The 12,558-nt window shown below is 53.3% G+C and overlaps 1 protein-coding gene across 2 annotated transcripts; it reads right to left on the bottom strand.

Moving 5' to 3' along the window:
- Positions 1 to 211: 211 nt before the first annotated feature.
- Positions 212 to 10,123, bottom strand: SPTSSB (serine palmitoyltransferase small subunit B). 2 transcript variants are annotated; one of them, XM_035334973.1, is made up of 3 exons: positions 10,041 to 10,123; positions 8,359 to 8,477; positions 212 to 1,818 (listed from the first exon to the last, which is right to left on the bottom strand). In XM_035334973.1, the coding sequence occupies exons 2-3, from the start codon at positions 8,400 to 8,402 to the stop codon at positions 1,545 to 1,547; spliced, it is 318 nt and encodes a 105-aa protein (XP_035190864.1). In that variant the 5' UTR covers positions 8,403 to 8,477; positions 10,041 to 10,123; the 3' UTR covers positions 212 to 1,544. The 2 variants fall into 2 exon arrangements, with proteins under 2 accessions (XP_035190864.1, XP_035190865.1); XM_035334974.1 differs by having other exon boundaries at positions 8,359 to 8,474; positions 10,041 to 10,108.
- Positions 10,124 to 12,558: the final 2,435 nt, after the last annotated feature.

Genomic DNA, 12,558 nt, shown 5'->3' with positions numbered 1-12,558 from the left:
GGCTGAGGTACTCAGCAACTTTGCCTCAGGCTGGAGCACTAATGAGGGTGACCATGGCAGTCCATGCACAGATGTATTTAAGGAGCTCTGAAAGCTCACCCCAAAACACTTGCAACAAAATGGTCTGTTTGCCATAATACCAACCTGGATACTCATCAGGGTGCCTGTGAGTAAAGAGAAAACACAGGGAGAGCCGAGTCATGCACTGAAATATTGTTTCCAAAGAATAAAATTTTATTGTTTTCGGAAAAACTGCATACACATGTTCAGATCTGCTCAACCTTCAAAACATGTCTTCGTTTCCAAACAAATTTAGGAAGGCATCATTCTTTTAAGCACTACAGCTTGAAAAAGAATTTTATTTTAATCCTGTAAGTGTGCAAACATCATTTGAAGCTATTTACATTTTACACCTCTCATTTTAATAACAGCAGCATCAGCTGTTAGATACATGCACTGTATAACTCACGTGATTTGGCATTGATTCTTGATTTGGATGTAGAGTGAAAAAGCAACAAACCTTCCATTGTTTGAGAAACTTCCCACAGGCAATTAAAATAAATCTCATTTCTTCTTTATAAAGGAGATGTCGTTAAGCACTCAGACTTCCCTGCAGTTGTTAAAATGTTACTTCCACTCTATTTACTGGATCATCTTCCCCTGGTGCAGCATGCACTTTGCTTGCCTTAGTGAATGGGAGCAGAAAGAAAAGATGTCTCGGATTCGCTCAAAGGGGGCAGGAGTGCAGTGACACAGGCACAATTCTGTTTCTTTCTGTCCTTTTCAGTAAACTGCAAGATTGCCTATAACCTGTTTTTCTTTTTTGCTATCTCAGACCATCTAAACAGATGCAACGCAAAAAGCTGGATTCAACTTTGTACTCCTATTACTCTCTCTTCTAATTTCCTCTCCCAGACATGAAAAACCAGAAGTCAAAAAACAGATACTAGCACTCAGATCACGCTTTGTTTTACTCATCTCCTGACATCCTCGCAGCACAATGTATTTTGCCATTTTGCTGGCAGAACTTCTTTCGGTAAAACCAGCGCAATGCTCTTCCTCACAGCCATCGCAAGCAGCCTCTGCTGCTCCCTGTATGGCAGCACGATTCAGCTGGGGTGCTGGAGGTGTAGAAAACCACGCGCTTTAAAACCATGCCACTCTGACTACCTGCCTTCTGTTACAACAGAGAAAGTCCTGGAGATGTTAGAGACTAGAAGATGGTCTTGAAAGCAGGGGACTCATCGTACATGAATATTTTGCTTAGAGTGAGCTGCTTTAATACTAGGTAAGTGTTGCATTCCAGATGACGTGTTCCAGTATCACACAACAGAAGCAGGCCTGTGTTTAATTCAGCTGGGACCGTGCAGCCAGCAGTCAGTGCATTATTCTGGTTTTCAGCTATGGTAATTAAGCAAGCCATATTTTGTAAGATAGAGTGGGGTTTTCATCACTGCAAAACTCCTTCAGAATAAATACACAGAATTGTGGAAGCCATTGCGTTTCACCCGCTGCAAGAGCTGCTAATCACTACTCGGGCGAGTTCAGTTCACGATGGAAACCGTGCTGTCGGGCTGGCCCCCGAATATCTGGGAGAAGAACTCAAAAGCCAGGCGGACGTGGATGGGGACGAAGACGTAAGCGGTGTACACCACCATAGCGAAAACAGTCACGGTGATGGTGTGGAACATGGACTGCTCCCAGGGCTCCAGCACGTAGCTGCAGGTGATCAGCAGGTACTGGTAGTACAGCCAGTAGATATAGTCCTTCACGTGCTTAATATCCATCTTCAGCTTCCAGTGACTCTGAGAAGACGACCTGTAACGACAGAGAAGTCTAGATTGCACCCGCAGTGGAAGGAAGGACCTGGAAATAAAAACTGATGGGGTGGCTGTATTTCAAGTGCAATTCCACGTGTAATTGTTAAATAAAGTTTGGAAGGAAATAATGCATTGGTACCATCAACAGCCTCTACCACTCTGGAGGCAAACAACCTTTAGCTCTGGAACTGCTGCCTGCAGTTATTAAAGTTGTATCAGTTCGGCACTCGATTCCCGCATTTCACTCAGGAGTATGTTTGGCTATTCATTCTGAGTGAGAATTAAAACCCCATTAGCTTGTAAAGGCGCAGGGTTCACGTGGAAGTCAGGGTAATATGCATTTAAAAAGGGAAGGCTTTGGGCCAGCTTCCATACGTGTGGACGGCAGACTCCCACGCTCTGGACTAACGATGAAATGAAAAGGGCAGCTCCATAAAATCTGCTGCTGATAATCGCTTGTTAGTGCTCTGCAATTGTTGCGGATGAAGACAAGCGATGAAGAGGGGGGAAAAGTAATCTCAAATAGCACAAGAAGTTTTTTCAGCTCCTTCCGAAGCAGTAAGGTACATTATAGATTAGAAGAGTATCTAGTGGAATTTACACGTCTAGGAAGGAATTTCCTCTCGGGTAACAGCTTTATGCTTCCATTGTTCCCATCTCCACACACAAAGGAGAACGGCTGAGCAAGTACTAACGAGGAAATGGGTTTTGCCTTCCACTCTTTGGTTAAGGTTGTTTTTCACTATTTTAAATAATCTTTAAATTTGGGATAAAAACATAGAGAAAATAGAACGATAAGCAACTGTACAAGGCTTCACAGGGAGACCCCTTCACAGGGATTTTGCGGGGGCTGAGTTTAGGGGGACACACACACGAGGCCAGCTCATGGTAAAAGGGAACAGCAGACTTGAGTCCTGCTGGAAACCCTTCCAGGATATCGTTTTGGTGTACGACCTGTTGCCTGAAGTGCCAGGCACAGGTCTCTCCAGTCTTGAGCTCCTCAGAGAGCTTTAGGCAGTGGGAGGTTTCCGTCCCTCGAGGCAATAAATACTAAGCTAACACTGGAACATTTGCTGCCCGTGATTGCAATAACGATGGACCACTGGCATAGGCCGAATAAATAACGGTATTCAGCCATTTGCTGCCTGTGGGGGCTGCCCAGTATATTCTCTCTGTAGTAAGGACGAAGGGGGGTATTTACCAAAGGGAAGACAAATTACAACCCCCCCCCCAAACCACTGGTTTGTTTTGCAGCAGCTTCACTCTGGTTACCGCCGGGTACCACGTGTCCCAGCGGACGCGCTGCTACGTGCAGCACCCTGACGGCTCAGCTTTGCCCTCCCTTCCCGGCGCACAGCTCGCCTCGCGGAGATGCTGTACAACAGATTTTTGCCCCCTTTCTCTGGGAGGGCAGCAAGCACAGGCTCACCTGAGCTGGCAGCCTTTTGGATTGAACCGGCTCTCCGCTTTTCTTCCCAACGGTGCCGACTGGGGAGCTTCCTGCCTTGGCTGCCTCCTTCATCCATCTGCTGGCTCCTCTCCTGGTGTTCCTCTCCCCCCTCGGCTTCCTATCCAGCCCTCCTCCATCTGCTCCCCGCTTGCTCCTCAGCTCTCGACACCCCCACGACCACAACCTCTCTGCTGGCAACAAGTACAGGAACGTGGTAAACACTGCGCACTGAAGCAGGGAGGCTGGTTTGCCTTAGCAGATTTCCATGCAGAGAAGTTTCTGCACTTGCCCCATCCAGCCTTTACTTTCCACCCGTCCCTCCTCTTTGGTGTCCTCCAGCCCCAAGCCATCTTTTTCCCCTCCTTCTCCCAGGGCAGTCCCTTTCCTTCGCTTCCATCTTCCCCCATTCTCCTAGACTACATCTCCCAGACCGAGGTCCTGCAGTCCTTCAGGAGGGCACGGCCCTTCCTTTTGAACTCTCACAACAAGTATCTGTGCTGTGAAAAGCTTCAGCTGCCAGGGCACGGGCTGCGGAGAAAGGTCTGCCACGGGCTTCTGTCCTGGCCTGAATGGAAGATGATTCCCTGCAGATAAATGGGTTTGAGGCAGAACTCAGGAGAGGCCTTAAAGCCTTGTAAATATTGCAAAACCTGCAATAAAAATGACACAGCTGGCAAACTGTGACTCACTGGGAGCCAAAAGTGTCTCTATTTATACCGTCTGCGGAAAGAGCAGCATTTTTCAATGAAGAGGTTAAGCCCTTGCCTATAGAACCGAGAGCAGAGCGATAAGAGCCCTCTTACGCTATCTAGGATCGCAGTGTTTGCGCTGGGGTTAGACCCGTGCTGCTTAAACTCATTCCTTGCTTGGGTAAATATCTGTGGAGCCTGACCGAGGAGGAGCCGCGGGGCCGGAGCGCCTGCCGTGCCCGCTTCACCCCGAGAGGTTAGCGGGGGGCTGCAGGGGGCTTGGGGGCAGAGAAGTAAGAAGTAAAGAAGGAGCCGGCCTCCCGAGTTGTTCCGCGGGCATCTTTACAGTTTCTCCAGCCCGGCTTTGTCACCGATCCCCAGCGACACGCGGCGCAATACCCAGCCTGAGCTCGGGCTCTTCCAGCACCCCGTAAAGCGAGCTGTGCTGGCGGGCAGCGCGGTCTCCGGCTGAATGACAGAGGCTGAGATAAGGAAAAGGCAAACAGGCAAATTACAGCCGCCGTCCTCGCCGCTAACGCTCCCACTGCGTTTAACCACCCCGAGGCTTCTCCGTGAGCAGGGCTCTGGGAACGGGGCAAGCACCGCGGGTGTCTCCGGACGAGGCAGTTCTGCATGCATAATTTATCGAAGGAAAACGTAGATGGGAAGGAAAAAAAAGCCCTCCTCAAGCAGCTGCTTAGGCAACGAGATACAGGAACCCCGTGTTACAGCTGCCTTTCCTGACCCCATTCCCTCCGCATCAGCTCGGGGCCAGCTTGCAGCACGGCGAGGCTCCGCGCCTCCAGGCTCGCCAGCCGGGCCAGCTGCCCTGTAGCGCTACCAAAAGGAGCGGCAGGTCGCTGGACAAACTTCTGAGGCTAAAAATTCTGCATTAAGAGGGCTTCTGCTTCCATTTTTTAAGTGTTCCTGGATTTTCTTACATTAACAATGCAGTCAGCTGGCGTTCCAAGCGGAAGGGGTCCTGTGTTTGTCTGTCAGTTTACTCTATGCCGTAACGGGAGGAGATAACTCCCTGTTGGGCAACTACAAATTAGCAATCATTTGTCTACAAATTTGAATTTAAGTATCCAGTTGTGTTGTGGAAGTGCCTTCCTGTTTACAGGGCGCAGGACGGTCACAGCCAGCTCTGAATGAAATGAATAGAGCCCCGCTTCTGAGCCGTGAAGCAACAATCAAGCTATTTTCAGCAATTTCACCTCCAAGGAAAAAAAAAAAAACAAGAAGAGAAACCTGTAAAGCAGCTTTTACTGTCTTAAGTGGCAACCTGATTTTTTTTCATTGTTGACCCACGTCTCTGATTAGAGCGCTTGGGAAGATAAATCCTCACCCCAAAATTCCAGGTTTCCCTTAAAAGCATGCCTACTCTCAAAAAAGAAAAAAAAAATAAAAGAAAAAACCCAGCTCCCGCTGTAGTTCACAGTGCTGCAGGTGGTGTTGGGAGGGATGTTTGCTGTGGCATTTCTGCTCTGGGTGACAATGTTTTGGGCCCTCCGTTCGCACCGGTCCCCAACCGGTGGCTGAAGGGCACCTGCCCAGGTGCACACGCTGGGAAATTCCTGTGGAAGGAAACAAACATTCTTGCAGGGGAACTGGGACAGACTGGTTTCCAAAGAATGCTTGACAAATGCCTTCACCCTCACCGGGAGAGTCTGGCTGGCTCCACGTACAGAGAAAAAGGGTTTCCAACGTATCGTCGGGTCTAGGCGACTTTGGAGTGGGGGAAAACAAAGCCTGGAGCTGGGGACAGCCCCACCATCACTGTAAAACACAGCCAAGTTTTATGAAGAAAGTAGGAAGGAAAACCAACCAAACAAGAAATCCATCCCAAATATTGCAAATAGACATTACTCAGCTAATGATATTAGCTGGCTGAACGTTGGTTTTTGCTAAATAATTGCTGTGACAGCACAGGAGCAAGACGTGGTCAGTTTTGCAGACCCCTGAGGGACCGCACTCGTGATGAAGCTCCAGAGAAATCCTGCCGTGGGACCCCGAGGCTTGTATTTGGCCTCGCGTGCGGGACACCCGCAGCATGCGGGCTCCAAGGGGCGGGTTCGAGAAGGCAAACTGCAATAATTAGGTATGTGGTCTGATTTCTGCTATTAGAAGTATGGGTAGCCATGCCCCCCGGATACTGAAATACGTATCCAGTCTGCAAATTATTTATCTGCAACTGGTGCCATCTGTAGTCCCGCTGGGGCAGTTCTTTCTTGCCCTGCTATTGCTCAGACAGTCCATCGCGGCTTTTCCAAGGCCCCAGTCTTGTCCCCCTTGATGCTGACATAGCTCTGGGATGACCCCATTGATTTTATGGGCTGACATTTCCGAAAAGGCAAATAGCATGAGAAAGGGATTCGCGTTCCCAGTCCAACACGCGTCTGCTTTCATGTCTTTTATCCGTGAGCACCACGCAGTGCATCATGAATGAAACACGGGTCCTGGGGACCAGTAATCAGGAAGAGGTCGGGGAGAAATTTAGATGAGGCAGCAGTTAAAGGTGCATGGGAAAGCCAAAGGCCAGCATTGCCTGGGGACACCGTCTCGTCTGTGCATCTGTGCTGCAGGTTCCCCGTACGCAGCCTGTCCTGGAAGGCTGCCTGCTGCCTATGGGCAAGCTGAACCCCGGAGTACTTAGACGTGGGTGTTCAGATGCACCCTAAGGCTTGTTTTTCACAGGGAGGTAATGCCAGGTGACGAGTGTCAGTGAAAGGAACAGCAATAGCCCTCGCACAGCTCCCGTTATGCAGTTACGCGCCACTCATAGCACCTTTACATACAGACCTTAATCAATCCCCTCCCCTCCTCTGGAGAGAAAACACACGGCAGCTTTGAGGCTATTTCATAGAATCATAGAATATCCTGAGTTGGAAGGGACCCTTAAGGATCATCAAGTCCAACTCTCGACACCGCACAGGTCTACCCAAAAGTTCAGACCATGTGCCTAAGTTCACAGTCCAATCTCTTCTTAAATTCAGACAGGCTCGGTGCAGTGACCACTTCCCTGGGGAGCCTGTTCCAGTGTGCAACCACCCTCTCTGTGAAGAACCCCCTCCTGACGTCCAGCCTAAATTTCCCCTGCCTCAGCTTAACCCCGTTCCCGCGGGTCCTGTCACTAGTGTTAATGGAGAAAAGGTCTCCTGCCTCTTGACAACCCCTTACGAGGAAGTTGTAGACTGCGATGAGGTCTCCCCTCAGCCTCCTCTTCTCCAGGCTGAACAGGCCCAGTGACCTCAGCCGTTCCTCGTACGTCTTCCCCTCCAGGCCTTTCACCATCTTCGTAGCCCTCCTCTGGACACTCTCCAACAGTTTCATGTCCTTTTTATACTGTGGTGCCCAGAACTGCACACAGTACTCGAGGTGAGGCCGCACCAGCGCAGAGTAGAGCGGGACAATCACCTCCCTTGACCTACTAGCGATGCCGTTCTTGATGCACCCCAGGATACGATTGGCCCTCCTGGCTGCCAGGGCACACTGCTGGCTCATATTCAACTTGCTGTCTACCACGACCCCCAGATCCCTCTCTTCTAGGCTGCTCTCCAGCGTCTCATCGCCCAGTCTGTACGTGCAGCCAGGGTTTCCCAGGGAGAAACCCTGGGAGAAACCATTTCTGGTTTCTCCTTCTCAGCACTCGTCCCCCTGCATCAGCACCTCGTCGCACGCTTGGCCACGCGTTGCTGCTGGCTGCTGTGCTGCAGGAGCCGTGCTGGCAGACCCCACGTGGGTGCCCTTTCTGGCCACCATTCACACGGCAACGCCTGAACGAAGCCGAGGCCGGGTGACGTTTTACTCCTGCCCGTGACTCAGCTGCGTGCATGCTGGTGGACGCGCTCCAAAGGCACCTAGGGCCTTTCTTGGAAAAAAATAATCTTCCAGGAATGGGAAAATACTTCAGGAGTGGCAACGTTGGCAATGGAGATTTCAGCCCCATTTCTGCTTTAGCACGTGCAACGTGCACATGGCCCAGGAACCTAACCAGCATCCATCGCTTGGCAAAAAAAAGGCTTCTTTTTACCTTTGGCAGCTTCCAACAAGGCAGCAAAATGGCAATCACTTGGCAGCCAGCAGTGGCCGTGCCTACCTGCAGCTGGGACCAGTGGCTTCCCACCAGCATCTCTCTGTACCTGGACATTACATAGATGATTTCCAAAATGCAACTTAGAAGGCTGATCTATTGGAGCATTCCCCTTTCCCTGCAGTCAGGCAGGGAGGAGGGAGAAGTTGCAGCCCCTCTCTGTGACAAAAGCAGACTTGGGGCAGCTCCGTCCTGGCCTCTACCAATACCTATCTCCAGGCCACGTTAAATTTTTAAAGAATTTTCTGTTCTTCCCCCCTCTGAAGTTCCCACAGACACCCTCCTACACAACTAGCTTGTACTTACGATTTACAAGCCCCTTCTTTTCCAGCCTTCTCTGTGCCGAGCATGCTCCGGGCTCTCGTCCTCCCGCGGTGCCAGGACCTGCACCTCGGAGCCAAGCCGGCCTCTGGCGATGGGCACTGCTGCGAGGGAAACGCAACGGCAAGCTGAAACCTCAGCACAACTCCTCCCTGTGTTTTCTGTGTAAGTTCATTAACTTAATCATAGCTTATTAACATGGTTTTGAACAGAGCTGATTCCCAACCAGACCCCAGATTGTGACTAGAGGCCAGCACCGGGTTTAAATTGCAAATACTTCAAAATTTAGAGCTCTAAAGAACTAACTTTTCTATGAGGTATCGTATAGGGGTTTTGGCCTTGCTCTAGAGGGCAGACCTAAGCTCCCACAAGATTTTTAAGATCTGGGCCATTGGCTAGATCCCTCCAGAGAGCTTAAAAGCCTTGGGAGTTCAGAAGACGAGCAGTGCTCCTGCTCGGTCAGGCAGCAGGGCACAACAAGGCACAACGTTGCAACACACCGCTGTGCTGACTCTCCCCAAAAGCACTACAAGCCAGGTTGAATCATATTTAACTAGATGGCCCAGGTGAGCAGAGAGGAGGAGGTCTCCTTGAGATCTTACTCGAAGGCATGCGCCGTGCAACAAAACCAGGGGCAGGCTGGGCGGAGAAGCGAGCGGGGCTTCCTCTGCCGGGTGCCTGGTTTGGGGAATGCTCCCGCACTCGGCTCCACGCCTGGAGCGTGGCAGGGCTCAGGGAGCACAACTGCTACCCACACAGGTGGGAAAGCTTCGTGCAAGTGGGCCTGGCAGAACGCACCATGGGGCCATGGGTGGCTTTTCCTACCGCATGGCTAGAGTGCCCCAGTGCCGTTCACCAGGTGCTGTGTCCTGGCCATGCTCGTGGCACTGGGTGACTGCACATGTATTCTGCAGGCACCCTTTCACCCTTCTGCCCCATTGCAGCACCCATGCTCAGCGCAGAGCTGCCCCGTGTTCCTCTGCCAGGACCACATCACCCAGGACTCACTCCAGGGACTGGCAGAATCGTTCTCATGGCACAGCTCTGCGTGCCACGCTCACGATACCCAAGCGCCAAAGAATGAAACACCCAAATCCCTCAAGCACCTGTAAATACACAGCCCAAAGAGTGGCGGCCGTGCTGATGAAGCAAAGTAGCGGCTCATATGCCAGGCACCCTCCTGCCCTCTGGCACCGCTGCACCTGCATCCCACCGGGGGGCTGGCAGCGAGCAGCAGCTCCGGGAGAGCCACAGGGCGGAAAGCGGCGCGCAACGAGCAGTGCACCACAGCTCGGCACCACCTCCACCTCCAAACCCCTCCAACCTTCTCCTCTGGGACCCCCTGGCTTGTTGTCCCCAAGCTGGCTGCAGCAGCAGCACCTGCAAAATCGCTCCCTGCAACAAGTCCGGGGGCCGGCAGCCGTCCTTCAGCTGCCCGCTGCCCTGCGCGCATCCCGGCGCTCATCCTGCGCGCTCCGCTCCCGGCGCTCCGCGGGCTGCCCGCGCGGCTCCGCTCCGCCAAGGTCACCGGTCCCGGTGCGGGGACACCTCCAGCCTTCCGAGGGGTCCCTTCCCCTTTCCCCTTTCCTTTTCCCCTTCTCCATCTCCTTCCCCTTCCCCTTCACCCCCCCAGCCCGGGGACCCCGTGCGCACCGCGCCGCCCTCACCTCCTCTCCGCACCGCTCCTCGCCCCGGCGCCCTCCGCTCTTAAATCCCCGCCGCCCCGCTCCGCACCGCACCGCTCCGCACCTCTCCGCCCCGCTCCGCACCTCTCCGCACCGCCCCGCCCCGCCGGGCCCGGAGCGGGGCGGGGGCCGCGGGTCAACGCGCCCCCCCCGGCGGCCCGGCTCCGGGCGGCATCGGCTGGCGAACCCCAAGGGAGCCCCCCTGCGGCCACCCGCGGGCCCGCCGCGCTGCTGCGGGGCGCTGCGGGGCCGTGCGGGGCCGGGGGATGCGGGGGGAAGCGGTGGGATGCGGTACGGTGGGATGCAGGGGGATGTAATGGGATGCGGTACGGTGGGATGCAGCGGTGTGGGATGCGGTGGGATGCGGTGCAGCCAGGCGGGAGCGCAGCTCGCACTGCGGCTGGGGGGGGGGGGGGGGAGCCGTGCTGCGGGGAGCCCGCCGCAAGGAGGGGAATGGTGGTGGTGTATCACAGGAGGTGCTGCCAGCACAGGAAGAGAGGTGCGGGTGGGCCAAGCGCGGCGCTGCGCTTAGGTTTTCTGTGCTTATTCTCCCCTCGGTACCAAGAGCGTGCTGCGGCAGCGGGCTGCTCCCTGCCCAAGAGCTCCGTGAGCTACCCGGCGTGTTCGCGCTCTGCCGGCTTCCCCGCAGCAGGACGCAGGTGCTGCCTCTCTCGCCGAGCAGAGCGATGGCAGCGCTCCTCTCGCCGGGCTGATCCTGTCATTTAGGGCTATGGGGTTTCCTGCAGGGATGTGGCATCTCTGGGTGGCTCCTGGTGTCCCCCCGCTGCCGCGCACGCTGTTCTGCCTTCCAAGGCAAAAATCCTTCACTTGCTTTGACAAGAGGGTGCTGAGAACACCTCCTGAGCGCCGGTGGGACCAGGGCTGTCTCTGGTGCTGGGTCCTTGCCTGCAGTCCTGGTCCCTGTCCGGCAGCAGGCAGCTCCTGCAGCTGGAGGTCAGCTAAAGTCACCCCAGTGCCATCGGAGGCACCATCGCCTCCGGGTGCTGCACCCAGCCCAAAAAAGTGTGGGCACCCATGGGTGCATCCTCAGCTCTGGCACTGAGCCCCCCACTTCCCTGCCCCATGTCCCAGTGGGATGAGCTGAGCTGGGGCAGCCATCTGCCAAAAAAACAAGCTTCTTTTGCCAGTGACTGTGGCACAAGGTGAGCACAACTGCCTGGGGCAGTACAGGGATGTGGCTGCCCAAGCAGCGCCCCGAGGGTTTGGCCACGGCCCGCTGGTTGTGCCCCGAGGTGTGGCTGGCTCCTGTCACCCGGGCACTGCCACTGTGGTGCCTGCTGAAGGCCATAAAGGAACTCAAACTGTTTCAAAGGCCAGAGGTAACGACAGTTACTGAAGCTGCTTTTGTATAGGAGCACATTTTAATGATGCTTTAAAAATGCTCTTTTCTTGTTTAGGATCTTTAAAGGCACTTACACAAACAAAGTGGCACCAGCAGCAAAGGGGCACTCAGGATACGGCGCTTTTGTTCCCAGTTCACGCCGTAAGAACAGTGCCTCTTTTTCTGCTGCTATTTTTATGGATGTTGACTGCAGAACTGATGCTGGCTTAGTCTTTGATCCTAAAAATACTTGCACAGAGGCTTTGTTTTAAACTAACACGTAGTCGTACCCCTCTCTAGCTCCATGGATGGTGGGTGGATGGAGCTTAATATGAGAATTTTGCCAGGGATGTAGTAGCAGGTGTGTATCCCTCACACTGATCCCGTAAAAGTACTTGCAAAAGCATTCTTGGTTATCAAAAATGAGGCTGTGGTTTGATTTATCACGCACTGGTGCTGGGAAAGGGAAGGTTTGTTCCCTCCACCTGCTCTTTTTCCTTGAGCTGCCCACTCCTGTTGGTCTCCTCCACGCACTGAGCCAGGAGAAGGCTGTACCAAGCTGGGCTGCCCTTGTCCCTGGGCAACGGAGCCCCAAACCCTCCCAGTGCTTTAAAAACAGGCCTAGAAAATGAAAGATAAGTAATATGGGTAACCTCGATCTAGCCATCACCTTCCTTGGGGTTACCGTCCCTTGCTCCAAACCTGTTTGAACCCCGAAAGAGTCATGCTCTTGGCATGGCAATAGTCATAGCAAAGCCATCATTTTTATGAAGTATATATATAAAAAAAGCCAGTTTATTTCCTTGTCTAGCTGGGGGTTGGTGCTCTGGAAGATCTGCTCCCTTCCTTGTTTCACCGCTGGGGATTTGTGTTAATTATTACCGGGGATGCGAGCGTTGGCTTTCGCTCCTGCAGGACACATCCCGATTACCGCCTTGAGACAGGAATAACGCAGCATACCTGCCACGAAGGCTAACGCAACATTTATGAAGCCAAAACCGCACTCTTTGAACATTCCACGAGTCCAGAGGCTCTGTCACACCCTGCTGGGAAATACCGCTGGGCAAGGTTGATTTTTGGCTCTGTGGCTGAGCTGTACACCACGGCAGGCTTTGCTGTCCAGGTACATGTTGATTCCGTTTCCTTCTGCCAGCTCCT

The sequence above is a fragment of the Oxyura jamaicensis genome, chromosome 9 (genome assembly GCF_011077185.1).
Source record: "Oxyura jamaicensis isolate SHBP4307 breed ruddy duck chromosome 9, BPBGC_Ojam_1.0, whole genome shotgun sequence".
Classification (NCBI taxonomy): domain Eukaryota; kingdom Metazoa; phylum Chordata; class Aves; order Anseriformes; family Anatidae; genus Oxyura; species Oxyura jamaicensis.
Note: the sequence above shows the minus strand (reverse complement) of the source record. Positions and strands in the feature narration are given on the sequence as shown.